General features: G+C 38.3%; 3 protein-coding genes across 3 annotated transcripts; 1 reads left to right on the top strand and 2 right to left on the bottom strand.

The window, feature by feature from the left end:
- Positions 1-902, bottom strand: LOC133014778 (TYRO protein tyrosine kinase-binding protein-like). Its single transcript, XM_061082041.1, has 5 exons — positions 811-902; positions 693-713; positions 459-602; positions 313-380; positions 1-201 (listed from the first exon to the last, which is right to left on the bottom strand). Exons 1-5 carry the CDS (start codon positions 845-847, stop codon positions 145-147), a joined length of 327 nt encoding a protein of 108 aa, XP_060938024.1. The 5' UTR covers positions 848-902; the 3' UTR covers positions 1-144.
- Positions 903-9,413: 8,511 nt separating this feature from the next.
- Positions 9,414-10,315, bottom strand: LOC133014787 (TYRO protein tyrosine kinase-binding protein-like). Its single transcript, XM_061082052.1, has 5 exons — positions 10,224-10,315; positions 10,106-10,126; positions 9,872-10,015; positions 9,726-9,793; positions 9,414-9,614 (listed from the first exon to the last, which is right to left on the bottom strand). The coding sequence occupies exons 1-5, from the start codon at positions 10,258-10,260 to the stop codon at positions 9,558-9,560; spliced, it is 327 nt and encodes a 108-aa protein (XP_060938035.1). The 5' UTR covers positions 10,261-10,315; the 3' UTR covers positions 9,414-9,557.
- A 6,482-nt stretch (positions 10,316-16,797) lies between these two features.
- Positions 16,798-24,225, top strand: LOC133014456 (NF-kappa-B inhibitor delta). The gene is made up of 12 exons (XM_061081698.1): positions 16,798-16,836; positions 19,183-19,319; positions 19,433-19,466; positions 20,651-20,841; positions 20,942-21,126; positions 21,784-21,889; positions 21,981-22,127; positions 22,239-22,290; positions 22,382-22,539; positions 22,808-22,921; positions 23,029-23,193; positions 23,304-24,225. Exons 1-12 carry the CDS (start codon positions 16,821-16,823, stop codon positions 23,373-23,375), a joined length of 1,377 nt encoding a protein of 458 aa, XP_060937681.1. The 5' UTR covers positions 16,798-16,820; the 3' UTR covers positions 23,376-24,225.
- The last annotated feature ends 1,924 nt before the right edge of the window (positions 24,226-26,149 follow it).

The following is a 26,149-nucleotide window of genomic DNA, read 5'->3' as shown; positions in this document are numbered from 1 at the left end:
AATAATATGTAATTGTGTTATTACCTATAATGCTGCAGAAGTGTGTGTGGAAAATTAAGATTTGTGCAAGGGAGTGTGTAGTATATTGTGCTCATAGCTTTTGAAAATAGTTACAACTTTGTTGGGAGTTTATTCTCCTCTGTTTCATTTCCTAAAGTGCTGAAGCTCACTGTACACATCTGACTGGGCTCCATGTAACTCCTACAAAACAGTAAAAGCATTTCATCATGTAACAACAAATAATACATCATTAAAATGCTCAAACAATACAATTTCCACGTTAAGTGTCTGAGTATCGTAGTTCTGTTTTACCTGGTAGGGAGATTCTGGTACCTCTGCTGCATTTTTCTTTGATACAGATGACGGCAGGTTTCTTCTTCCTGTTAACAAATATTCACACGTCAGGTTATGTCCGATCTATCGTATCACCACCACCCAAACGAACATCTAGTGCTCACCATCAGGAGAAGCCCACTCTCTCCTCCTCCTGTGATAAGTCGCGAAGAAGAACACGGAGACAGCGATGAAGATGGTCAAGATAAGGTCAGAGGCAATAATGCCCACCACAGACCCCATGTTTATAAGGTAACAGGACTCACATTCTGGGAATGAGTCAAAACGTAAAGGGTTGAAACACAAAAAAACAAAATGCAGCTTCCCCCAAGAGGTAAATGTTTGCAAAAGTTACAAACCTTGTTGTCCCACTGCAGAACCTGAAAGACAAGGAGTTGGTAAAACCTCAGCATTAATAGAGAGAGTGTCTAGTCTTCTTTACCGATCATTAAGACACATAAACAACACACCACTCACCAAACAACGAACCCACAACACAAACACCTTCAGACATCTTCTTGTTGGTTTCTTCTTGAGGAGGAAATGAAAAGAGTCCGAGGCTGATGCTCCTCTTGATCTGTCTCTGATGGCTGTGTCCCCTCACAAGGTGTGACTGGAGGCCGGAGGAGCGAGTGCCCACAGATGAAGAACTGTCCACAGGCTGTACTGTCAGCGGCGTGTGGGTCTGTCAGCATGTGACTGTGTTCAGAGGAGGAGGCAGCGTCCACCCACAGGAGAGGAAGCGGGACTTTTTTTTTCTTGTGTGTGAGGTTTCTGGCCACATACAAACAGAAATGCTGTCACTCTGTCATGTTTGACGTGCGAGGGTATTCTATTTCCACTTTTTTAACAACATATTTCAAATGAACTGGTCCTACAGATGCCAAGATAAGGAGGTCATCTTCAGACAATCTGCAGTTTGAGCTAAAAACACGCATGATTGGATCTCCAGAGCATTTCCTCATGGCCTGTGGTTTCAGCGCAGGTGGGTCAGCCACTCTCACAGCTACTGAGTCTCTGAGCCCATCTGTAACCACAGGTTTACCAGTAATGATGCCTGACTGTCAGCGAACTGAAAGCTCAACCTCAAGGTTGTGTTTCCCCCAAAACAAAAAACAGTTATGGTTCATAATGTTTAAATACGATGATTCAAAAACAACAGCAATGATAATGTTGATATTGTAAAGTTTGGCAGCATAAAAGACTTTTGATAAAAATACAAATTCAAATTAAAGGTTCGAAGGAACCCAAATTTATAAAAACATATATATATCAAAAGTCAAAACATAAGGAAAATAATTAAACTCTGATCTGACATAATAATAATAATAATAATAATAATAATAATAATAATAATAATAATAATAATAATAATAATAATAATAATAATAATAATAATAATAATAATAATAATAATAATAATAAACAATAATAATGTCTCTACGACATTCACCAAAATACCTTGACCAAAATATCTCCACAGAGTTGTTGACAGATTAGGAGTTTTCCATTCCGGAAGTCGTAGAAGCTCGGGACGGTACATATCGATCGGGCGTCCCCTTATTAGTGTGGATGAAACCACTTTCCAAGTATCTACCACCTTCAGAAAAAACATTATTCAAGAATATCTCCTTCGCCTCTGTGCTATTTCTTTAATGTTTAAGACATTTGACCTCTGACCTTCTATAAAAAAACTGGGCCTCTGAATAAATCCAGTATCAACATTTAAAACGTTAATAATGAAAAACAGGTCACACTTCATAAAGCAAAATAAAATGCAAACTGGTTCGGTTAAATAGAAGAAAACAAGACAATGGGAGACAAGGAAGTAAATACTTGACATTTAAAGAATGTCAAGTATTGACAATAAATCATATGGTGAAATAAATCATACCATGATCAAACGTTGCTAATCTTTCTTGCGAAATGCAGAACATCAAATGTAATGATTATCATTTTTATTATTTTTTATAGTAAAGAATAAGCTATGAGGACTGTGAAATCATGTGAGGTGTATGTGTATGTGTGTGTGTGTGCCTGCGTGCGTGCGTGTGTGTGCGTGTGTGTGTGTGTGTGTGTGTGTGTATTTGAGTGAAATGGCAGACAGCAGTTTAACCACAGCATATCCTCAATGCACATCAATAAAATGATGATTTGATGATGAACAATAGTGATAATAATTTTCTAAGCTAAACAATCATACGAACCAATCAACCACACACACAAATTCATATAAATTATAAAAAACATATTGAACTTTGAATAGTCCATTCAACATAACTCTTACAAGACACAGGTTTAGTTTTAGCAATTTAACAATCTATTTACTAGTGAGCTCGCTAGACTGTAAAATATCTATGTACAAATATAACATTTTGCTGAAAAAAATCTGCTGCTGTATGGTTTACTTACTGTGACAACATTGGTAGAATTCAAATGTATTTTATTCACAAGGTTGATGAAATGTTTCACACATATAGGTTGCTGATGAGCAGTGTGACACACCTTTAATAATATCACATAATAATTATAATTATTCTATTAGAATAAAACTATAATAAAATCAGATTTTTTGGCAGATTGTTGTGGAGACTTTCATTTTTTCTATTTAGGACATAAACAAACACAAATATTTGTTTATGTTCTCAGAAAAGGTAAAATAACTGTAAATAGGAAGACTTATTATTGCGTTTACAATAACCAAAAAATAGACTTTGAAAAGAGAACATACATGTGATTATTGTTTAATGTAAAATCTGTTCAATTGAATCTTTTACAGCATTGAGTAATATATTTTTGAAAAACAGTATATGAAAAATTCAATATAATTTCACAATGTACTTGACATTGTCAGATCACTTCTTGCAGTTGGCTCGTACATTCATGTAGACTTTTTCAGCTGTGGAGGGACGAGAGGACGGAGACACACGACGTACTGTCACCACAATGCAGAAGAATCAGGAAGAGACATTATAAACCACAGAAATAGGAGCCTTTACATTTTTAAAATAACTAACAAACAAATCAATGCTTTGAAAATGTCAGCTGTGCACTAAAATAGAAAAATACATGAGAAAGGCCTCTAGAAGAACCTGATAAATCTACTCTCAGCCCTGCTGCCTTACCATTCTCAACCTTTTCACGCCGAATGCTGGCACATCGGTACGTGAGAGCGACGAGGATGAGGGTCAAAAGCACGTCGGCGAAGACGATGCCCGCTATTGTCAAGGGCTCGATCCTGTAGCATGATGAAGTGTCGTCTGTTAATAGCAGACCCACAGGGGGAAAAAGAGTGGGATGGAAGAAAGGAAGCTGTGAAGACGCACGTGGAAATATCAACTAATCAGATGTGGTTGTATGTCTGGCTCTGCATTTGTGTTAGTGTTAATTTTTGTAATTTGTTTTGTCTAAATTGCAACATTCATTAAAACTCAATTTCGGAGTTGTCCTTTTGGTCTACATACCTGCAAACGCCAAAGCCGCATCTGAGAGAAGGAAAAGAAACAAACAAGAGCTTTAACTTGTTAATGCCGTTATGCAGCAACACCTCTGTAGGTTAAGTTTCCGCTGCATTTGCAGAACTTTGTGTTTGTGGTTAGATTTTCCTGTGTGAGACCCCCACGAATGTTGTGCAAGTGTGTGTCTGCACAGAGACGAGAAATGAGCTGTAAAACCATACTTACTGCAAAGGAAAAATAGCCAAACGATGAAGTATTTGTTGTGTGCCATGTTTGTCAGCTCAGTTATCTGCTTTCTGGAAGACAAAAAAAGAACTTGTGTTACATTCGTCATTCACACAACACACACACACATGTCATATTTTTCGATTTCCTTATGTATGATTTCATTTTCAAAGTTAAATCCCACAAACTGTTAGACACAATAGGGCCGATGATGTGCAGCACTGAAAATGCAACTCCAGCGTCAAAATGAGGCATAGCTGCGAGATATTATGGGCACATATCTTCCATCTTAATCTACATACACATCATCGTGATGTGACTTGACGGATCATGAAATGGTTCAAAGTTGGGATGAGGAAGAATGTGTCAGTCAGTGGAAGTAATGATCCTCAAACCTCATTCAGCTCAGACTAATCTGCTGCTTGGAACCCAAAAGATGATGTGAATCTAGTTTCCCTTCAGTTTTCTCTTTCGAGGGTTGAAGTCAGAGTTCCTTCCACATGCTGCTGCACTGATTATCTGTCTTCTTTAAAAAACTCAACACGGTCTGACAATCACTGCCTGATATGATGGTTTAAATATGACAAATTATAGATTACAATAGGATAGAACAGAACACCCTTGATCTTACCCTTTTATATAAGTACTTAAATATACACTAACACATAAAAAAACAAACCCACATAAACAAACACATTCACATACATAAATACATACGAAAGATACACAAAATATATGATTCACAGGCATAAACCTGTCAAAACAATTAAGAGAAAGTATTACATGTACTACAATCACCCAACAGGTCCCCTATTACCCTCTATGCCAACACATCCATGTACAAAAATGTCTGCTGTTGTTCTGGTAATGTTAGATGTTGTGCTGGAGGGTAGAAGTTGTAACTCACGCTGGAGAACATGAGCTGGATCCTCCTCGGGGCCTGTTTCCTGCTCGTCTGAGGGATGATCATCCACACATACAGAACTGAAAATATGACGGCTGTTGAAATATCACCCGTGTGCTCAATGTGTGGCTCTGCTGACTCTTAGTGGCCACTCCAAAATCAAGTTGCTTTTATATTTCAATTCAAGACACAATCGACATTCAAGGATCATTTAGCTCAACTTTTGGTTTAAAATGTTTGTCCATCCTTCCGCCAGTCGGCTGTCTTGTCCAGTCGCCAGTTTAAAAATCAGGTTTAAGTTGTGGACCAAACAACTGACTTCACGCGTGTGGTTCGTCTATGGTGTGAGTGGCTTGCCTTTGAGTTAGATTGATGTTGAGTGGATGCAACAGCAGAGGGAGCTGTGAAGCTTCCTACATGCAACATGTAACACAACCAACAGAAAGTCTCTCATAGTGTGTACGTTTCACAACTTCTACTCTTCGTTGCATTCTCCTTTTTCAACTTCCAGCTCTTTCCCCAGAAAATAACTGTCTTCTTATGAATGAAAGGTTCCAAGATCTGTGTTATTCATAACAGATTGGTAATAATAGTCAGATATCTTTATTAACAAATACAGAACAAAAACACCATGGTATATAAAAACATCCATGGTAGAAACATAAGTTAATACATTTAAAAGTCAAAGACTAAAACATTAATAATGAATTCAAAAATACAAACCCATTTTTGTCTTGGATTAAGTATTTGTTTCTTAGTTACTTATTTGGTTTCTTTGCTTAACTTTCCCTTCATTTATTCTCTTCTTACAAATATATGTATTTGACATACAAAGATTTAGTTTATTTAAATTCCATCTTAATTTGCGATGATAAGTCAGTCATGCTTTTATGCTATTTCTCAGTTCTGAGATCTAAATTCTACAGAAAAATCCGCTTCAAGTTTCCCTGTTTCCCCTTTTAAAGAAATTGAGAACATGAAACGGTCATTATCAATGTTTTCACCCCAAAACTGTTTTCACTTATTATTTTGGCATTTCCATCAAATTTCCTACAAATTCATTTGCCTTAGTTATTTATAGTTACTCTTATATGTCTCCTTTTAAATGAAATTGAATGTTTCCCCACTGTTGTCTGACAGGTGTTTATGGAACAAAGTGACACTTAAATATTAGTCATTTGGTAAAAAGACATTTAATCATTGTGTTCCAACATCGACTCTTGTTTTTGAGGTGACACAGAAGTTCCTGTGAAGCTGCAGGGCTTTTACCTTTAACTAAAAGGAAATACACTTAATTACAGACAAATCTGAGAGCTGATAAACCAAACAATCAAATTTTAAAAATATGTTTTTTCTCAAGTTTCTATGTTAATTGCACTATTATTGAAACTTTGCTCTCATTAAAACAAAAAAATTGCATCAACACTATGTATTTCAAAATAAGTAAATATCCTAATGTGGGATTTAAAAATTATGTTTTGGAGTTTATTGATTTTTAGAGAGTAACCTATTAAATTGTGTTCAACACTATGTTGCTGTTTTATTGTGGTTATTTACTCCTCTATGTTTGTTTTCTATCTGTCCAAATTGATATTTAAGATATAACATATTTATGTATTCAATCACATTCAATATTACAACCAGGATTAAAGGCATTTAACGCATAAACTGACTGACCAAAGCACAATTAATCTTAGGCTTACACTAATATTTCACAAAACAAACATGTGATCATCGTATAACATTTGATTCTTACTGTACAAAAAACTAACAATTAAATAGTTGAAATTTGTAAAAACTACTTCAGCCTTGAATAAATACAACATTAAAATATTACCTAAACTTTATAATGTCAAATATAATAGTAGAAACTGAACATTTAATGCTTAAACAATACAAATTCTGATTTAATTGAGTGTAGTTCTAATTCAATTGAATGAAGAACTTTAACTTGCAATGAAGTTTACGATACAACAATAATGTAACAATACACTGTGTTGTTGTACATAGTATTAAACCAGAAATAAACTGTAATATTAAGTTTAAAGCAAGCAGGTGTACAACAATCAGTAGTGTACTGCCAGAAGTCTACAGTAAGAAAACACAGCAAAGATATTATTACAGAAACATTGATGATTGATATTAAATTAACAGAAAACTACAGGTAACCCTTTAGTATTGTAGTGTTACCTAAATTTAATTATCTGAATACTTATTTAAGATTTACTGAGAATTACAGATTGCTGCTATCACCACACCCCCCCGGAGTTCCGTGTTACTCAGTTTGTCATAATGGTGAATGTGTGGCTTCCCCTTGAGGGCGTGCCACAGCTGGGGAGGCGGTGATGGGGAACGACTAGCAACGGAGGTGAGACAACAAGCCAGACGCACACTTCAGAGCATCACAGAGCATAACAGAGCAACACTGTGGGAATCAGCTGATCCAGATTGGCGGCTCCGAAATCGACCTGTTGAAAACTTCAAGGCAAAACCCGTTTCTGACATGCACTTTGATAAATGTGAGTATTTGGGCTTAACATTTTTCACTGGTATCATATTTTACTGTTTTCCCTGAGACCAGTTGTATATTGAATAGTTTGGCAGTAATGATGGCAGCTCCATTCATCCATCCGCGATGACAGCTTTAACTTTCACTTAAAGTGATACTTTAATTTAAAGTCACTGCAGTTATGGGCCACACGTTAAGATATAAAACCATCGTGGATGCATGTCTTTGTCATTGGTATGACTTCATTTTCATTCACAGATATGTCAAATTCACAATCCTTAGAGATTTTTGACCCAATCGGATTTACAGGTGTGTGATTTTTGTTTCACGTATAAATGTCAAAAAAGTATCAAACTTTACACTATTGCACCAAAGATTATCCTTTATATTACAGGAGTATCTGGTAACAATGGAGCCGGAAGCACAGGTGCAGTATCTTAAATCTGAGCTTCGGTTTGTAGCGATGATCACGTCTGGTACAGCGCAGACGACATATTGATGCAGCTGCTGTAGAAATAAATTTCTCTCTGCCCACATGCAGTCGTAGGCCTCCAGAGCAATGAGATCATGATCCCCCAAGCTGTGATCAATAAAAACACACCATCACCAAGGAAAACAGGGGCAGACCAAGACAGGATGGACCTGGTGGATGTGAGCAGAAGTTTGGGTCCGGACTACGCAGGCAGAGAGAGGACTGATCTGCACAGCCAGGAGGCAGCAACAGTGGATACTCAGGATGGAAATATTTTGGGAAAACAAGTTAGACGCTTGAGTGGAGGCAAAGTGAGCGACGGTGCTCATCTCCAAAGAAAGGCAGAAGGAGTTAATGGGTCGGATGTTACATTGACCCCAGGCCACAGCAGAGTAATGCAAGACCACGGCAGTTTGGAGCAGAACAATGGCAGAGTGGCTTCAGTGGGAAACAGTACATATACAGACTATGATGGTAAGACCAGATACTACATCCCACACAAAATACATATCAGATAAGAGCAATCAAACACTGAACAATTGATCTCAATATTTCCATAGAAACCAGGGAATATATCAGCTCTGAAACGTACCCATTAGGTAAGAACAGGTTTTATTTCTCAATACTGTAAATGCATTGTTTGATTGATGAGACAAATGGTGTCTGATCTCCTGAAAGATTTCACCGACTCTCTTTCTCTTGCATGATTTAACAGCTGCAGAACAAATACCCGGTCGCATGTCTGTTCCAGCCAAGATCCAAGCGTCCCCCTGATCACGTGAAGGTCAGTATTTTTCTATGTTTGAATCATGTTTGCTGCTCATATTTCCATCCATCCAAGCCAACTTACACAACTGGTTATTCTTACAGGTTTGTGATGCACATTTAAACTCCTCATATTTCCACCTCATCTAATTACAAGTTGGAATAATATCCCAGATCTGGCTTTCTGAGTCAACAGTTGTGTGTGTTGTTTTGTGTAACAATTGTTTTTCCTGTCTTTCTTTCAGATTCTGTCCCTTCCCCATCATGAGTCAAGGGCGGCCATCTGTTGACTCATGGAGGCCAGTTAGGATTCTTCCACATACAGTCGCTCCTGGGACTTTTTGATCCAAAATTAGGATTTCATATGAATTTTTTGTGTTTTGTTAACGTGTCTGGAAATATAAGAAAAAAAGAGGTTTTGACAATTTTGTGTGGGCCTCATGAAAACTTGTTATTCAGCCGAGGCTTGAATTTGTTTTCCTTTTATCTCTGTATCCTCCATTAGTCTTTGTATGTGTTCTGCAGTGTGGAAATGTGTAACTAACCCTCTGAAATATAAAAACGATAGGAAAGAAAATAATGCTTTTTTCTCTTAGGATGTTTAATAGATAGTTTCTTAAATATAAATACATATTTCAACACAGCTCAAGATTTACAAAAAAACAAGAATGTAATACAGCGAACATCACATAAAACACAACACAATAACCAGCGATTAAAATATGAATACTTTACTTTTTCCTTTAAAATAATATGTAATTGTGTTATTACCTATAATGCTGCAGAAGTGTGTGTGGAAAATTAAGATTTGTGCAAGGGAGTGTGTAGTATATTGTGCTCATAGCTTTTGAAAATAGTTACAACTTTGTTGGGAGTTTATTCTCCTCTGTTTCATTTCCTAAAGTGCTGAAGCTCACTGTACACATCTGACTGGGCTCCATGTAACTCCTACAAAACAGTAAAAGCATTTCATCATGTAACAACAAATAATACATCATTAAAATGCTCAAACAATACAATTTCCACGTTAAGTGTCTGAGTATCGTAGTTCTGTTTTACCTGGTAGGGAGATTCTGGTACCTCTGCTGCATTTTTCTTTGATACAGATGACGGCAGGTTTCTTCTTCCTGTTAACAAATATTCACACGTCAGGTTATGTCCGATCTATCGTATCACCACCACCCAAACGAACATCTAGTGCTCACCATCAGGAGAAGCCCACTCTCTCCTCCTCCTGTGATAAGTCGCGAAGAAGAACACGGAGACAGCGATGAAGATGGTCAAGATAAGGTCAGAGGCAATAATGCCCACCACAGACCCCATGTTTATAAGGTAACAGGACTCACATTCTGGGAATGAGTCAAAACGTAAAGGGTTGAAACACAAAAAAACAAAATGCAGCTTCCCCCAAGAGGTAAATGTTTGCAAAAGTTACAAACCTTGTTGTCCCACTGCAGAACCTGAAAGACAAGGAGTTGGTAAAACCTCAGCATTAATAGAGAGAGTGTCTAGTCTTCTTTACCGATCATTAAGACACATAAACAACACACCACTCACCAAACAACGAACCCACAACACAAACACCTTCAGACATCTTCTTGTTGGTTTCTTCTTGAGGAGGAAATGAAAAGAGTCCGAGGCTGATGCTCCTCTTGATCTGTCTCTGATGGCTGTGTCCCCTCACAAGGTGTGACTGGAGGCCGGAGGAGCGAGTGCCCACAGATGAAGAACTGTCCACAGGCTGTACTGTCAGCGGCGTGTGGGTCTGTCAGCATGTGACTGTGTTCAGAGGAGGAGGCAGCGTCCACCCACAGGAGAGGAAGCGGGACTTTTTTTTTCTTGTGTGTGAGGTTTCTGGCCACATACAAACAGAAATGCTGTCACTCTGTCATGTTTGACGTGCGAGGGTATTCTATTTCCACTTTTTTAACAACATATTTCAAATGAACTGGTCCTACAGATGCCAAGATAAGGAGGTCATCTTCAGACAATCTGCAGTTTGAGCTAAAAACACGCATGATTGGATCTCCAGAGCATTTCCTCATGGCCTGTGGTTTCAGCGCAGGTGGGTCAGCCACTCTCACAGCTACTGAGTCTCTGAGCCCATCTGTAACCACAGGTTTACCAGTAATGATGCCTGACTGTCAGCGAACTGAAAGCTCAACCTCAAGGTTGTGTTTCCCCCAAAACAAAAAACAGTTATGGTTCATAATGTTTAAATACGATGATTCAAAAACAACAGCAATGATAATGTTGATATTGTAAAGTTTGGCAGCATAAAAGACTTTTGATAAAAATACAAATTCAAATTAAAGGTTCGAAGGAACCCAAATTTATAAAAACATATATATATCAAAAGTCAAAACATAAGGAAAATAATTAAACTCTGATCTGACATAATAATAATAATAATAATAATAATAATAATAATAATAATAATAATAATAATAATAATAATAATAATAATAATAATAATAATAATAATAAACAATAATAATGTCTCTACGACATTCACCAAAATACCTTGACCAAAATATCTCCACAGAGTTGTTGACAGATTAGGAGTTTTCCATTCCGGAAGTCGTAGAAGCTCGGGACGGTACATATCGATCGGGCGTCCCCTTATTAGTGTGGATGAAACCACTTTCCAAGTATCTACCACCTTCAGAAAAAACATTATTCAAGAATATCTCCTTCGCCTCTGTGCTATTTCTTTAATGTTTAAGACATTTGACCTCTGACCTTCTATAAAAAAACTGGGCCTCTGAATAAATCCAGTATCAACATTTAAAACGTTAATAATGAAAAACAGGTCACACTTCATAAAGCAAAATAAAATGCAAACTGGTTCGGTTAAATAGAAGAAAACAAGACAATGGGAGACAAGGAAGTAAATACTTGACATTTAAAGAATGTCAAGTATTGACAATAAATCATATGGTGAAATAAATCATACCATGATCAAACGTTGCTAATCTTTCTTGCGAAATGCAGAACATCAAATGTAATGATTATCATTTTTATTATTTTTTATAGTAAAGAATAAGCTATGAGGACTGTGAAATCATGTGAGGTGTATGTGTATGTGTGTGTGTGTGCCTGCGTGCGTGCGTGTGTGTGCGTGTGTGTGTGTGTGTGTGTGTGTGTGTATTTGAGTGAAATGGCAGACAGCAGTTTAACCACAGCATATCCTCAATGCACATCAATAAAATGATGATTTGATGATGAACAATAGTGATAATAATTTTCTAAGCTAAACAATCATACGAACCAATCAACCACACACACAAATTCATATAAATTATAAAAAACATATTGAACTTTGAATAGTCCATTCAACATAACTCTTACAAGACACAGGTTTAGTTTTAGCAATTTAACAATCTATTTACTAGTGAGCTCGCTAGACTGTAAAATATCTATGTACAAATATAACATTTTGCTGAAAAAAATCTGCTGCTGTATGGTTTACTTACTGTGACAACATTGGTAGAATTCAAATGTATTTTATTCACAAGGTTGATGAAATGTTTCACACATATAGGTTGCTGATGAGCAGTGTGACACACCTTTAATAATATCACATAATAATTATAATTATTCTATTAGAATAAAACTATAATAAAATCAGATTTTTTGGCAGATTGTTGTGGAGACTTTCATTTTTTCTATTTAGGACAAAAACAAACACAAATATTTGTTTATGTTCTCAGAAAAGGTAAAATAACTGTAAATAGGAAGACTTATTATTGCGTTTACAATAACCAAAAAATAGACTTTGAAAAGAGAACATACATGTGATTATTGTTTAATGTAAAATCTGTTCAATTGAATCTTTTACAGCATTGAGTAATATATTTTTGAAAAACAGTATATGAAAAATTCAATATAATTTCACAATGTACTTGACATTGTCAGATCACTTCTTGCAGTTGGCTCGTACATTCATGTAGACTTTTTCAGCTGTGGAGGGACGAGAGGACGGAGACACACGACGTACTGTCACCACAATGCAGAAGAATCAGGAAGAGACATTATAAACCACAGAAATAGGAGCCTTTACATTTTTAAAATAACTAACAAACAAATCAATGCTTTGAAAATGTCAGCTGTGCACTAAAATAGAAAAATACATGAGAAAGGCCTCTAGAAGAACCTGATAAATCTACTCTCAGCCCTGCTGCCTTACCATTCTCAACCTTTTCACGCCGAATGCTGGCACATCGGTACGTGAGAGCGACGAGGATGAGGGTCAAAAGCACGTCGGCGAAGACGATGCCCGCTATTGTCAAGGGCTCGATCCTGTAGCATGATGAAGTGTCGTCTGTTAATAGCAGACCCACAGGGGGAAAAAGAGTGGGATGGAAGAAAGGAAGCTGTGAAGACGCACGTGGAAATATCAACTAATCAGATGTGGTTGTATGTCTGGCTCTGCATTTGTGTTAGTGTTAATTTTTGTAATTTGTTTTGTCTAAATTGCAACATTCATTAAAACTCAATTTCGGAGTTGTCCTTTTGGTCTACATACCTGCAAACGCCAAAGCCGCATCTGAGAGAAGGAAAAGAAACAAACAAGAGCTTTAACTTGTTAATGCCGTTATGCAGCAACACCTCTGTAGGTTAAGTTTCCGCTGCATTTGCAGAACTTTGTGTTTGTGGTTAGATTTTCCTGTGTGAGACCCCCACGAATGTTGTGCAAGTGTGTGTCTGCACAGAGACGAGAAATGAGCTGTAAAACCATACTTACTGCAAAGGAAAAATAGCCAAACGATGAAGTATTTGTTGTGTGCCATGTTTGTCAGCTCAGTTATCTGCTTTCTGGAAGACAAAAAAAGAACTTGTGTTACATTCGTCATTCACACAACACACACACACATGTCATATTTTTCGATTTCCTTATGTATGATTTCATTTTCAAAGTTAAATCCCACAAACTGTTAGACACAATAGGGCCGATGATGTGCAGCACTGAAAATGCAACTCCAGCGTCAAAATGAGGCATAGCTGCGAGATATTATGGGCACATATCTTCCATCTTAATCTACATACACATCATCGTGATGTGACTTGACGGATCATGAAATGGTTCAAAGTTGGGATGAGGAAGAATGTGTCAGTCAGTGGAAGTAATGATCCTCAAACCTCATTCAGCTCAGACTAATCTGCTGCTTGGAACCCAAAAGATGATGTGAATCTAGTTTCCCTTCAGTTTTCTCTTTCGAGGGTTGAAGTCAGAGTTCCTTCCACATGCTGCTGCACTGATTATCTGTCTTCTTTAAAAAACTCAACACGGTCTGACAATCACTGCCTGATATGATGGTTTAAATATGACAAATTATAGATTACAATAGGATAGAACAGAACACCCTTGATCTTACCCTTTTATATAAGTACTTAAATATACACTAACACATAAAAAAACAAACCCACATAAACAAACACATTCACATACATAAATACATACGAAAGATACACAAAATATATGATTCACAGGCATAAACCTGTCAAAACAATTAAGAGAAAGTATTACATGTACTACAATCACCCAACACGTCCCCTATTACCCTCTATGCCAACACATCCATGTACAAAAATGTCTGCTGTTGTTCTGGTAATGTTAGATGTTGTGCTGGAGGGTAGAAGTTGTAACTCACGCTGGAGAACATGAGCTGGATCCTCCTCGGGGCCTGTTTCCTGCTCGTCTGAGGGATGATCATCCACACATACAGAACTGAAAATATGACGGCTGTTGAAATATCACCCGTGTGCTCAATGTGTGGCTCTGCTGACTCTTAGTGGCCACTCCAAAATCAAGTTGCTTTTATATTTCAATTCAAGACACAATCGACATTCAAGGATCATTTAGCTCAACTTTTGGTTTAAAATGTTTGTCCATCCTTCCGCCAGTCGGCTGTCTTGTCCAGTCGCCAGTTTAAAAATCAGGTTTAAGTTGTGGACCAAACAACTGACTTCACGCGTGTGGTTCGTCTATGGTGTGAGTGGCTTGCCTTTGAGTTAGATTGATGTTGAGTGGATGCAACAGCAGAGGGAGCTGTGAAGCTTCCTACATGCAACATGTAACACAACCAACAGAAAGTCTCTCATAGTGTGTACGTTTCACAACTTCTACTCTTCGTTGCATTCTCCTTTTTCAACTTCCAGCTCTTTCCCCAGAAAATAACTGTCTTCTTATGAATGAAAGGTTCCAAGATCTGTGTTATTCATAACAGATTGGTAATAATAGTCAGATATCTTTATTAACAAATACAGAACAAAAACACCATGGTATATAAAAACATCCATGGTAGAAACATAAGTTAATACATTTAAAAGTCAAAGACTAAAACATTAATAATGAATTCAAAAATACAAACCCATTTTTGTCTTGGATTAAGTATTTGTTTCTTAGTTACTTATTTGGTTTCTTTGCTTAACTTTCCCTTCATTTATTCTCTTCTTACAAATATATGTATTTGACATACAAAGATTTAGTTTATTTAAATTCCATCTTAATTTGCGATGATAAGTCAGTCATGCTTTTATGCTATTTCTCAGTTCTGAGATCTAAATTCTACAGAAAAATCCGCTTCAAGTTTCCCTGTTTCCCCTTTTAAAGAAATTGAGAACATGAAACGGTCATTATCAATGTTTTCACCCCAAAACTGTTTTCACTTATTATTTTGGCATTTCCATCAAATTTCCTACAAATTCATTTGCCTTAGTTATTTATAGTTACTCTTATATGTCTCCTTTTAAATGAAATTGAATGTTTCCCCACTGTTGTCTGACAGGTGTTTATGGAACAAAGTGACACTTAAATATTAGTCATTTGGTAAAAAGACATTTAATCATTGTGTTCCAACATCGACTCTTGTTTTTGAGGTGACACAGAAGTTCCTGTGAAGCTGCAGGGCTTTTACCTTTAACTAAAAGGAAATACACTTAATTACAGACAAATCTGAGAGCTGATAAACCAAACAATCAAATTTTAAAAATATGTTTTTTCTCAAGTTTCTATGTTAATTGCACTATTATTGAAACTTTGCTCTCATTAAAACAAAAAAATTGCATCAACACTATGTATTTCAAAATAAGTAAATATCCTAATGTGGGATTTAAAAATTATGTTTTGGAGTTTATTGATTTTTAGAGAGTAACCTATTAAATTGTGTTCAACACTATGTTGCTGTTTTATTGTGGTTATTTACTCCTCTATGTTTGTTTTCTATCTGTCCAAATTGATATTTAAGATATAACATATTTATGTATTCAATCACATTCAATATTACAACCAGGATTAAAGGCATTTAACGCATAAACTGACTGACCAAAGCACAATTAATCTTAGGCTTACACTAATATTTCACAAAACAAACATGTGATCATCGTATAACATTTGATTCTTACTGTACAAAAAACTAACAATTAAATAGTTGAAATTTGTAAAAACTACTTCAGCCTTGAATAAATACAACATTAAAATATTACCTAAACTTTATAATGTCAAATATAATAGTAGAAACTGAACATTTAATGCTTAAACAATACAAATTCTGATTTAATTGAGTGTAGTTCTAATTCAATTGAATGAAGAACTTTAACTTGCAATGAAGTTTACGATACAACAATAATGTAACAATACACTGTGTTGTTGTACATAGTATTAAACCAGAAATAAACTGTAATATTAAGTTTAAAGCAAGCAGGTGTACAACAATCAGTAGTGTACTGCCAGAAGTCTACAGTAAGAAAACACAGCAAAGATATTATTACAGAAACATTGATGATTGATATTAAATTAACAGAAAACTACAGGTAACCCTTTAGTATTGTAGTGTTACCTAAATTTAATTATCTGAATACTTATTTAAGATTTACTGAGAATTACAGATTGCTGCTATCACCACACCCCCCCGGAGTTCCGTGTTACTCAGTTTGTCATAATGGTGAATGTGTGGCTTCCCCTTGAGGGCGTGCCACAGCTGGGGAGGCGGTGATGGGGAACGACTAGCAACGGAGGTGAGACAACAAGCCAGACGCACACTTCAGAGCATCACAGAGCATAACAGAGCAACACTGTGGGAATCAGCTGATCCAGATTGGCGGCTCCGAAATCGACCTGTTGAAAACTTCAAGGCAAAACCCGTTTCTGACATGCACTTTGATAAATGTGAGTATTTGGGCTTAACATTTTTCACTGGTATCATATTTTACTGTTTTCCCTGAGACCAGTTGTATATTGAATAGTTTGGCAGTAATGATGGCAGCTCCATTCATCCATCCGCGATGACAGCTTTAACTTTCACTTAAAGTGATACTTTAATTTAAAGTCACTGCAGTTATGGACAATACAGATCACTGTACTTGTTGTCATGGCAGCCTTGGAATGAATTACGATTATGAGTTATTTTCTACTAGTGATAGTTTGCATCCAGTCATTTAACTGAAAAGTTCATGTAATATCTTAGTTTTTATTGACTGAAAGCACAATTTGGGAATCCAAGAGGCACAGCATCATCGGGGGAAACCCTGACCCACCTCTGCACCTTCTTCTCTTGTTTTCATTTCCCCTTTTTTGTTCATTAATACCAGTCCAGTGAACTGTGTGAACTGTGTGAAGAGACGACTTGACTTGCTTCAGTCAACTTTCTTTGCCGGGCCTCATCCGCCACAGTAAATATTTTTGTCGTGTGCACTGGGTCTGTTAAACCACAAAATGAGGAAGCTGCTCTTCACTGCTTCTTTCTTTCTCAGAGGGCCGAGCCAAATGAGAAAGGTTGTTGGAATCCCCAACCTCCCACGTACATGACTCAATGTCCAGGGGTTTCCACAGCCGCTATTTGAATACGGCACAGAATAGCCCCAAGCAGTGGGTGGACAGTTCGTGCAAGCAAAAGTGCATGTGGGTTAAGTTGACCTACTCCTGGACAAGCTTTAAAAAAACATTTCCTGATGTCTAGTTTCACTCAGCTGATGTGTCAGAGCCCTCTGTGAAGTGTTGAGCAAATTCCGTCATCTGGTAATTCACTCTGTGACTCTTTAGAATGACATCATCTGCATCAACAACAGGCCAAAGGTGGATTTTCATATAAAGATCAAATGAGTCAGGGTTGAGTAACACATAGTAACACCTTTTGAACTTGAAAATGAAACTTGGCGGCACTGAAATGTTCTGACTGAAGTCTTGTATTCTGCCCTTTCAACATTGTGAGGTCAATAGGGTTAATTGTTCAGGTTATTCAGCTCAGAGCCAAAGCGAAAGAAGTGGCCAACCAACCGGAGCCTTCACAAACCATGAACTCACATTTCTTTCTCACTGTTTGAATTTGCATATATTTATTTGATATCTTTGTGTTTGCTGTGTTGCTCACCACAGCAGACATCAATCAAACAGTTAAAACAAAAAGAGAAACAGACAAAAGAACGCGTCATGAACCTGCCTCCCAGGCACTAGAAAGCACAAGGCAGAAACACGTGTGGAGGTGACGTGCCTGTCAAACACCAAAGGCAGGAAAGATGTGGTTTGCGTTTCTGTTTGCGTAACGGAGCGCTGCAGAAAGGTGTCATAGAAAATAAGTGGTGGCAATCCCAGTGTGTCTGAATGGCCACATAATCTGGGTTCCTAATGGAGGAGGTTTTTTATCTCTGTGCTCAGGTTCCACAGACATGGGGTGGAAAAATCACGGTGTCTTTCACGTGTAGGGGTGAAGTTGTGATGTGGTCACAGCATATCAGCTGGAAACAGACAAATTCTGTTTTGTGATGTGTTTTTCCTGTTTTTCTTATTTCCTTTACCTGTTCAATGGAAATTAATTCACAGGGGAAAAGTACTCATTAAGGATTTGATGTACTTTGTTTGAATGTGAGCAGAAACATGTTGCCATGGAGAAAGTGAGCAGGCTGTATCATCCATCTGATGACAACTCAGCTGACACTTAAAATAAAGCGAAGCCTTTCTTGATAAACACATGTATTCCAGTGAGAGGGAACAAGAGACTCATCCACAATCTATGATCTAGTTAAGTTTTTCAAAAAGAGAAAGCTCACTTCTCAATGAAAGATCCATATCATTAGAGACAGACGTCTGCTGACTGGATAAAAAAGTTTGTGTTTATTAATATTATTAATATTATTATTATGTAGCTTTTTCTACAAGAGTACAAAATAACTGTAGTTGCTGAATAATTTTTTTTTATAATAACTATTATTTTTAAACAATATATAATTATATTTTTCAAACAAAGACACATCACTTCACTGTGTATTTGGATTTATTTCTATAACTAATTTTGCACCAAAGAATTGGTTAATTTAATTGAATCTATATATTGTTAGTCCCATGATAGTTTCATGAGCAGAATTCTTGATCTCAGACCAAAACCAAACACATTTATTTATTGTATCTCGACGACTGTTTTAATCATTTTATAATCTTTTACTTTATTTATATATTTTTGAACTCTTTTATTAAATTATTATTCTTATTGTGCTCTAATGTCTTACTCTGTAATTTCAGCACCAAAGGAGAAGCCGTGTTGCACTCTGCCCACAGTGAAGAAGCTCTTGGAAGAGAAGAGGAGGCGTGAGTCGTCATCTGTGTCCCCGTCCTGCCCTGCAGCGAGCACAAGTCCTGGTCCCTCTAACACTGTGACAGTAAGTCATCAAACACAGGGGCTCGGCATCTAAATAATAATAAACATACATTTATATAATAATAACACAGTACAAATGCGGTTACTCATCATTTCTTCTGTTCTCTCTACCAGCAGTTGTCCTCGTCAGAAGTATTTACCTGTACAGGTAAGACCTGGAGAACGTATACACAACTGTGTGTTTTATTGATATTTTTCTTATTTCCTATCAAAAACACCAAAATTCATAATAAATGAATTCCAATATGTTTATATACGTGTTGAGCTAATGCATAAGATAGAGTCCAGACTATAATCAACTGGACAATTAAACACCTCATGTTCCTTATCACAAATATATACTACAAGTGTCAAGTCTCAGCTTCAATTTGAAGGTTCAAATAACTGTGTTACAGCATTTTACAAGTGATGGAGACACTTACAATTAATATACATTGTTTCCTTCTCAAACTGAATGAGCTGAGCCTGGTGATAGTAGATGTATTTATGTCAAAACACTTTAGGTCTGGACCGGTTGGTATCCCTCTGTGTCATGAAACTCCAGTATTGTCCAAAAAGTGATTTGATGCACATCAGTTAGTTACAAAGTTGCTCACTCTGACACTTTCCTTCATTTTGATGAACACGGACATTCCAGTTTATTTTGAGTAATTTCCAAAAAGACACTTCTGCTGCTGTAAATACTCACCAATGCACCACATCCCCATCAGAAAATAGTCCCCAACTTATACTTTTGTTGAGATATTTGCCAAAAGCTACAGTGGCCAAGTTTGTCTTCATGACCTGTATATTATAAATTAGCTTAGGAACAGTATGTCACGTTGATTACGCTTTGTTTTTTCACTGTTTCCATTTATATTTAAAACTTTTTCTTTTTGTTTTACCTCATTTCTGTTTAACTTGGCCAGGACTCCCTGGCTCTTTTAATGGGACTCTGAAAAGAACAAAAACACAGACCACTCAGAACATTTTATCACTTCCAGTCCCATTCAAACAGAACATCTCTATCATTTAAACATCCCATTCACACACTGCTGACAGCGGCAATTTGTGGGCCAGTGTCTTAAGAGAAGAGGAATCCTGCACACTGTCCTGTACTGACACTATGTGGGATTCCTCTTCTCTCACCCAACCTGCATGTGCTTTTTCTCCTTCGCACCTGTCCACTGTAGTTTTGAAAGTGTCCATTGGCCTTGTCAGTGTTTTGGGGCCGGTGTCTTGCCATGGACACTTGGACTGAAGCAGACAACTGCTGAGCCACAGCGGCCTCACATAACATTGTGTGTAAGTGTGTGAATATCACAGACTCAGTAGTCAGTCTTTTCATTCTAGGTGCATCATCAAGCAGCTACACCGACATGGCAGTGAGCTTTGAGCCGTGGACCCAAGCACCAGAGCCGACTCTCGGTTACTATGGCAGCCACCCAGGACCCAGCTTCGCTCCAGCCTTCAGCCTGGCCATGTCCGAATACAGCACACAGCAGCACCTCCCGGGATTTGTAGACACAATGACTCCGACATACGTAAGAGGACTCCCATCGTCGTGACACTTCAACGAAACATGTTGGACTAAAGTGAGAGCATAATTCTACGTGTTGTTGACCTTAATCATATTGTTTTTAGCAGGATTGCCAGATGCCAGTGACAGATCCCACTTTGGCTTCAACTTGGTCACCTCTGGGTCTGAGTCAGAACGCACAGATGAGTTTCGGTTCGTCGATGGACGTCGCCAAACTGGCAGAGGCCAGGATAATGCTCAGCGGGATGGATTACAGCAGGACCACCGGGCAGGACGAGGACGGAGACACGTGAGTGGAATACACAAGTTTCAGAACGTGGGCCTGAGTTTGTCTGTGACTGAACCCTCCAAAAAATAACCATTAGTTAACTGCGTGCACACACACAAACTCAGGCAATCCCAGTCGGGCTGATGGTTCACACATACACACACACACACACACACAGACACAACACTCACACAATCACACTAACACTGATGGTACACACACACATACACTCAGGCAATATCAGTCACACTAATGGTACACACATGCACACATATGCACATACACGTACACACAAACACTAAGACAATCACACTCACAGTGATAGTACTCATTTAAACACACACACACACACACTGAACTCTGCTGACACCCCCGTGTTGTGTAAACGCTCAGACATTATTTACTTACTTCCGTAAGAGTTTCGTTTTCAGTCATGATTTAAAGCGAGAGCCACATGCTCAGACCATAGACTGTGAAGGCTCAGACGTGTTATCCTGGCAAGATTAAGAAAAACCAAAGAAGGTGATGAGTCAGCCCCTCGCGCTCGATGATTAGACGTACAGCTAAAAATGGAAAACAGAATTCAACTGTGAATGGGAAAAGTGTGGGTTGGAATTACCAGCGTCTCTTTTCCAGCCTCATTTATAACTAATTTATCATGTGCTCCCGTCCTGTCAGCATCCTGCACATCTACACTGCCAAGGGACTCCGGGAGTGTGCCTTCGCTGCTGCAGAGCGGCTGAGGGAGGTGGGGAAGCTGGATGCCAAAGAACACAAGGGAAAGGTACGGAAATATACACGAGCTTCCAACGTGTGCAAAAGGCTCTTTTGGCTCCAGTAAATTAAAAAATTGTATCATCAATGTGTTTGTGCAGACTGCTTTACTGGTGGCAGTGACCGCAAACCAGCCGGACATTGTACAAGATTTACTGTCACTGGGAACGGACATCAATGCTTGTGATGTTAATGGCCAAACCGCCCTGCATCTGGCCGTCCACTATGGCTTCCCTGAGGTTCTGCAGGTAAAGCACCGTTATGACTGGATCACTTTGGCATCAGATGAGTTATACATATATATATATATACATATATATATATATAACGCACGATAATCATATATATCTATTTTTCAGGCTGTTCTGTCCAGCAGACCTGCCGCTAACCTTGAGGCCTGCAATTTTGACGGTGATTTCTAATTTGTTAAACAACAGGGAAGTTGTGTTAAGGTGACCGTGAATTATGAGTCAATATGTTAACGTCTTCTTCTTTGTCTCAGGAATGACTCCTCTGCACTGTGCAGCCATTTCTCACAGTGCCACCATGAAGGCTTTGTCCACCACTGGTCTGGCGGACGTCGGTCTTCAGAGCAAGGCGGCGGAGAAGCTCTCCTGTGTGGAGATGCTGCTCGGCGCCGGGGCGTCCCTGTGCAGCCAGGTACAGTGCAGCCCTCCCTTTCCTGAAAGTCACATGAGCCGAGTAGATGACAGGATGATTACAGAGGCATCAAAGTCAAAATTCTTAACCCTGACCTTTCAGGGAATATACACTTCATGCCGGGGAAGTGCCCAGGTTTTATCTCAGTGGGATGATTTCGTAACGCAGGCCGTTTCCCCTCCCAATTCTCTTTTTTGCTTTCCCTTCAATTTGACTTGTGGTTTCAGTGTGTTTTTTCCCCCTGTCACTTTCAATTCTCCACTTCCAGGAAATCAAAAGTAACAAGACTGTGCTGCACTTGGCTGTGAAGGAGGGGAACATCGATCTGGTGCGTTATCTGCTGGTTCCCCTGCCAAACATCAAAGCCTTTGTCAACATGAAAGTGAGTTCCACTCAGATGTGGATTTTGTACACGCATGTGTTTGTACACAGAAATACTGGATTCACAAACGGTCTGAGTAATGCTGCGTTTTCTCTCTTTTGCCACAGGCGCATGGTCACACGGCTTTACACATGGCCGCTGGTCTCCATGGTAACCCCCACCAAGAGGAGATCCTGCAGCTGCTGCTGAGGAGAGGAGCTGATCCCAGCATCCGCAACCTGGAAAACGACCAGCCGGCTCACCTGCTGCAGAGCGGCCCCCGGGGGGAGCAGGTGAGCCGCCCCCTCATTTTAACAGCCACTTTGGCACCGAGCAGAGTCCTTTTCTTTTAATATATTCATCACCTCTCATTCATTATCACCTCATGTCTTTTCAAATCCAGCTCAAGCTAATGCTGAAGAAACGGAGCGCCTCCTCCCGTCGACGCTACATGTCCTTGCAGGACCAGGAATGATTTAAAAACCACTTGTAATCCTCGTTTGGAGGGAATGCGAATGTTTCCTCTGTTGAGAAGGGGATTTACACTGTATTGAGGTTCTGGGAGTCCCTGGCCAATAAGTTGTTAAGGAAACCAGTTTGGCAAATGAATCCCTCGATATAATTCACATTGGATTTGACAAATGATGCCTTAATGCATCAAGCTGAAATTACCTGTGATTTAGTGTCTGTGAGCATGTCATGCTTTATTTATTTCTCTACACACAGGCTTTGAGAATTCCAAAACACTCCATCAAACCTTTTCACAAGATGCTCCTGCTAAAATGTGGGACTAACAGAGACGTTATTTATCTGTTAGTCTTTGTGATACTTCACATTTTGAAAGAAAACATGTTTTATCTGAAGGGGCAGTGGAAAGTGGAGTAACATTCGTTTTCTGATCAGGCCACACTCCCAGTTTTATGTTGATTTCTGTGAAATCGTTGGTTTGAGCCCCCCGGGGCCCACGTCCCTGAAACCCCTCTGACTCTCCTGTCAAAACCCCACCATCATGATAAGTTCTCATATTGATACACTGAGTGATGGTTTCAGTTTCAGTCAGCATGTGTGCTTATGTTAAGAATGCGTATGCTATAAAAATGAGAATACCTGATCATGTCATATAATGTTCTGTCCGTATGCATCATACTTCGCGTGGTATAATTTTCTTAATGGAAGAAAATAAACTTTACTGTGTAAAACTGTTTCTGAATGTGGAAACCGAATGAATGAAGATTGTTCTTTGTCATCACAGTTGCACGAGTTAATGCAGTGAACATCTGTACATTCTTTTCATGAGTCATGAATAAAAGCCTGATAACACTGTGTGTAAAGTTCCATCTGACTGTTTTGATCTTCAGGACGGAAAATACGCCGCCCCACCACAGAGTGTTTACACTCTGTCATTTTAAATCATCCCTGACCTTTGTTGCTATGACAATTAACCTGAGTCATAGGTGAAAGTAGGTTTCACTTCTGAGTGTAATTTCAGTGACGAATAATTCCTGAGCTGTCTCTCAAAAGTGTGTCATCTCTGTTATTAGACATGCTGTGAATTCCTGTGAAGCCAAACAAAGATCAGGCACTGTTAAAACCATGTTGAGTAGACAAGAGCTTTATTTGAAACACTGGGCTCATTGTATTGGCTAAACTCCTTATACTAAAACATAAAAACAAACATTTTAAATACAAATTTTCTTTTATATTTTTCAAAACATCTCCCAAATAATACATTGATCTTCTTTTTCATCAAGTTATTGTGGCCGCTGCTTTTTAGCCAGGTAATTTTAAAACTTTTGATTTGCTCTTGTGATTTGTTTCTTCATTCTGCCAATAATTAATGCTTTTCTGGAAGAAGATATCAACAGAAATAAAGGGCAAATAAGGGCAAATAAAGGTAATAGACAACTGTTACAATTTATTGAAGCATGCAGTTCATGGGTCATTGAAACAAAATGGCCAAGTCTATATATATATATTCATGCTCTTTATATTACTGTCAGGAATAGAGACAATAATTGTTGCTTCTGTCTCTCTGAATATGCATATGAGTTTGTGTGTGTGCATATATTCATGTTTCTACTGGTTATAGTACCAACAATCACACAACACTGAGCACAGTATACAAAACGTTTTTTGTACATTTCTGCAGCATTAAGAGAGGAGGCATCCAGGGCAGGGAGAGAAGAAGCTGTTCGTCAGATACCACCACTGGTTGAGTGAGGAAGCATCAGAAAACCCTGTTTATTGATCATCCAGCTGACAAGTTGACAATAAGTGTGTGTTTGTGTGTGTGTGTGTGAGAGAGAGAGAGAGTGAGTGTGTGTGTTAGCTGGCATGCTTTCTCTCTTTCAAGTCGGAAAGTATGAAGTCTAAACAGTTTGAGGAGGAACTGCAATAGAAAAAGAAAGAAAAGATATTAGTACATTTTAAAGCACATAATAATAATAATAATAATATAATAATAATAATAATAATAATAATAATGATAATAATGATAATAATAATAACAATAATAATAATAACAATAATAATAATAATAATAATAATAATAATGACCTGAAACTCCCACCTGCAGTTAAGTGAACTTACCCTCTGTCTTTGGAATCTGGGTCCCAGACGAGCTGGAGCTGAAAATACAAATAAGAAAAATAAGTAAATATTCCTATTATAAATTTCATGTTTATAACTGATTATCAATCACTGGCTCTGCAGTCTGAAGCCTGTGGCCACTACTTCAACTCGGGGGAGTTGCATTTCATGAGTCAGTTGAAGCCACAGGATTCTGAGTCAGACGTTCAATAACCATAAATCAATATCCAGTTTTTATTTGGCATCCTGCTCAAACAGCAGTTAGTTGTTCTTCCTCTCTGGCCATTCAAGCAGCATGCGACCAGCCCGTGAATCCCCACGGCCAAATACTCACTCCCAACACATGAGCAGAGTGACGCATACCTTTAACTCAAATGCTTTTTCAAGAACAACCACCGAGTTATGGGGAATGTGAAAGCACTGCCCACGTGTGGCTTGTCATGTGTAGTTGTGTCTGATCTTTAATGTGTGTTTCAGGGTTGTGTGTCTGCAGAACAAGGGGGGAATGGGCATTAAGAGAAGATGCATCCAGGGCAGGGGAGAGGAGAAGCTGTGGGAAACTAAGCATTAGTCACATGAGCACACTGGTTGTGTTTCCCCCTTCAAGTCAGAGTCATACAGCATGCACAGGCAGGTCATCCACATGTCTTACTTGGATGA

The sequence above is a fragment of the Limanda limanda genome, chromosome 11 (assembly GCF_963576545.1).
Source record: "Limanda limanda chromosome 11, fLimLim1.1, whole genome shotgun sequence".
Classification (NCBI taxonomy): Eukaryota; Metazoa; Chordata; class Actinopteri; order Pleuronectiformes; family Pleuronectidae; genus Limanda; species Limanda limanda.
This window is presented reverse-complemented; position numbering and strand designations above follow the sequence as displayed.

What these genes read in the sequence shown, in the direction of transcription:
- LOC133014778 (XM_061082041.1), bottom strand. Translation starts at nt 847, where the DNA reads ATGTCTGAAGGTGTTTGTGTTGTGGGTTCGTTGTTTG. An exon ending in TTCTGCAGTGGGACAACAAG is followed by an intron (nt 603 to 692) that starts GTTTGTAACTTT and finishes ACTCATTCCCAG; the next exon opens with AATGTGAGTCCTGTTACCTT. An exon ending in TACCAGAATCTCCCTACCAG is followed by an intron (nt 202 to 312) that starts GTAAAACAGAAC and finishes ACTGTTTTGTAG; the next exon opens with GAGTTACATGGAGCCCAGTC.
- LOC133014787 (XM_061082052.1), bottom strand. Translation starts at nt 10,260, where the DNA reads ATGTCTGAAGGTGTTTGTGTTGTGGGTTCGTTGTTTG. An exon ending in AGAGTGGGCTTCTCCTGATG is followed by an intron (nt 9,794 to 9,871) that starts GTGAGCACTAGA and finishes ATTTGTTAACAG; the next exon opens with GAAGAAGAAACCTGCCGTCA. An exon ending in TACCAGAATCTCCCTACCAG is followed by an intron (nt 9,615 to 9,725) that starts GTAAAACAGAAC and finishes ACTGTTTTGTAG; the next exon opens with GAGTTACATGGAGCCCAGTC.
- LOC133014456 (XM_061081698.1), top strand. An exon ending in GTCCCTCTAACACTGTGACA is followed by an intron (nt 19,320 to 19,432) that starts GTAAGTCATCAA and finishes TCTCTCTACCAG; the next exon opens with CAGTTGTCCTCGTCAGAAGT. An exon ending in CAGGACGAGGACGGAGACAC is followed by an intron (nt 21,127 to 21,783) that starts GTGAGTGGAATA and finishes CCGTCCTGTCAG; the next exon opens with CATCCTGCACATCTACACTG.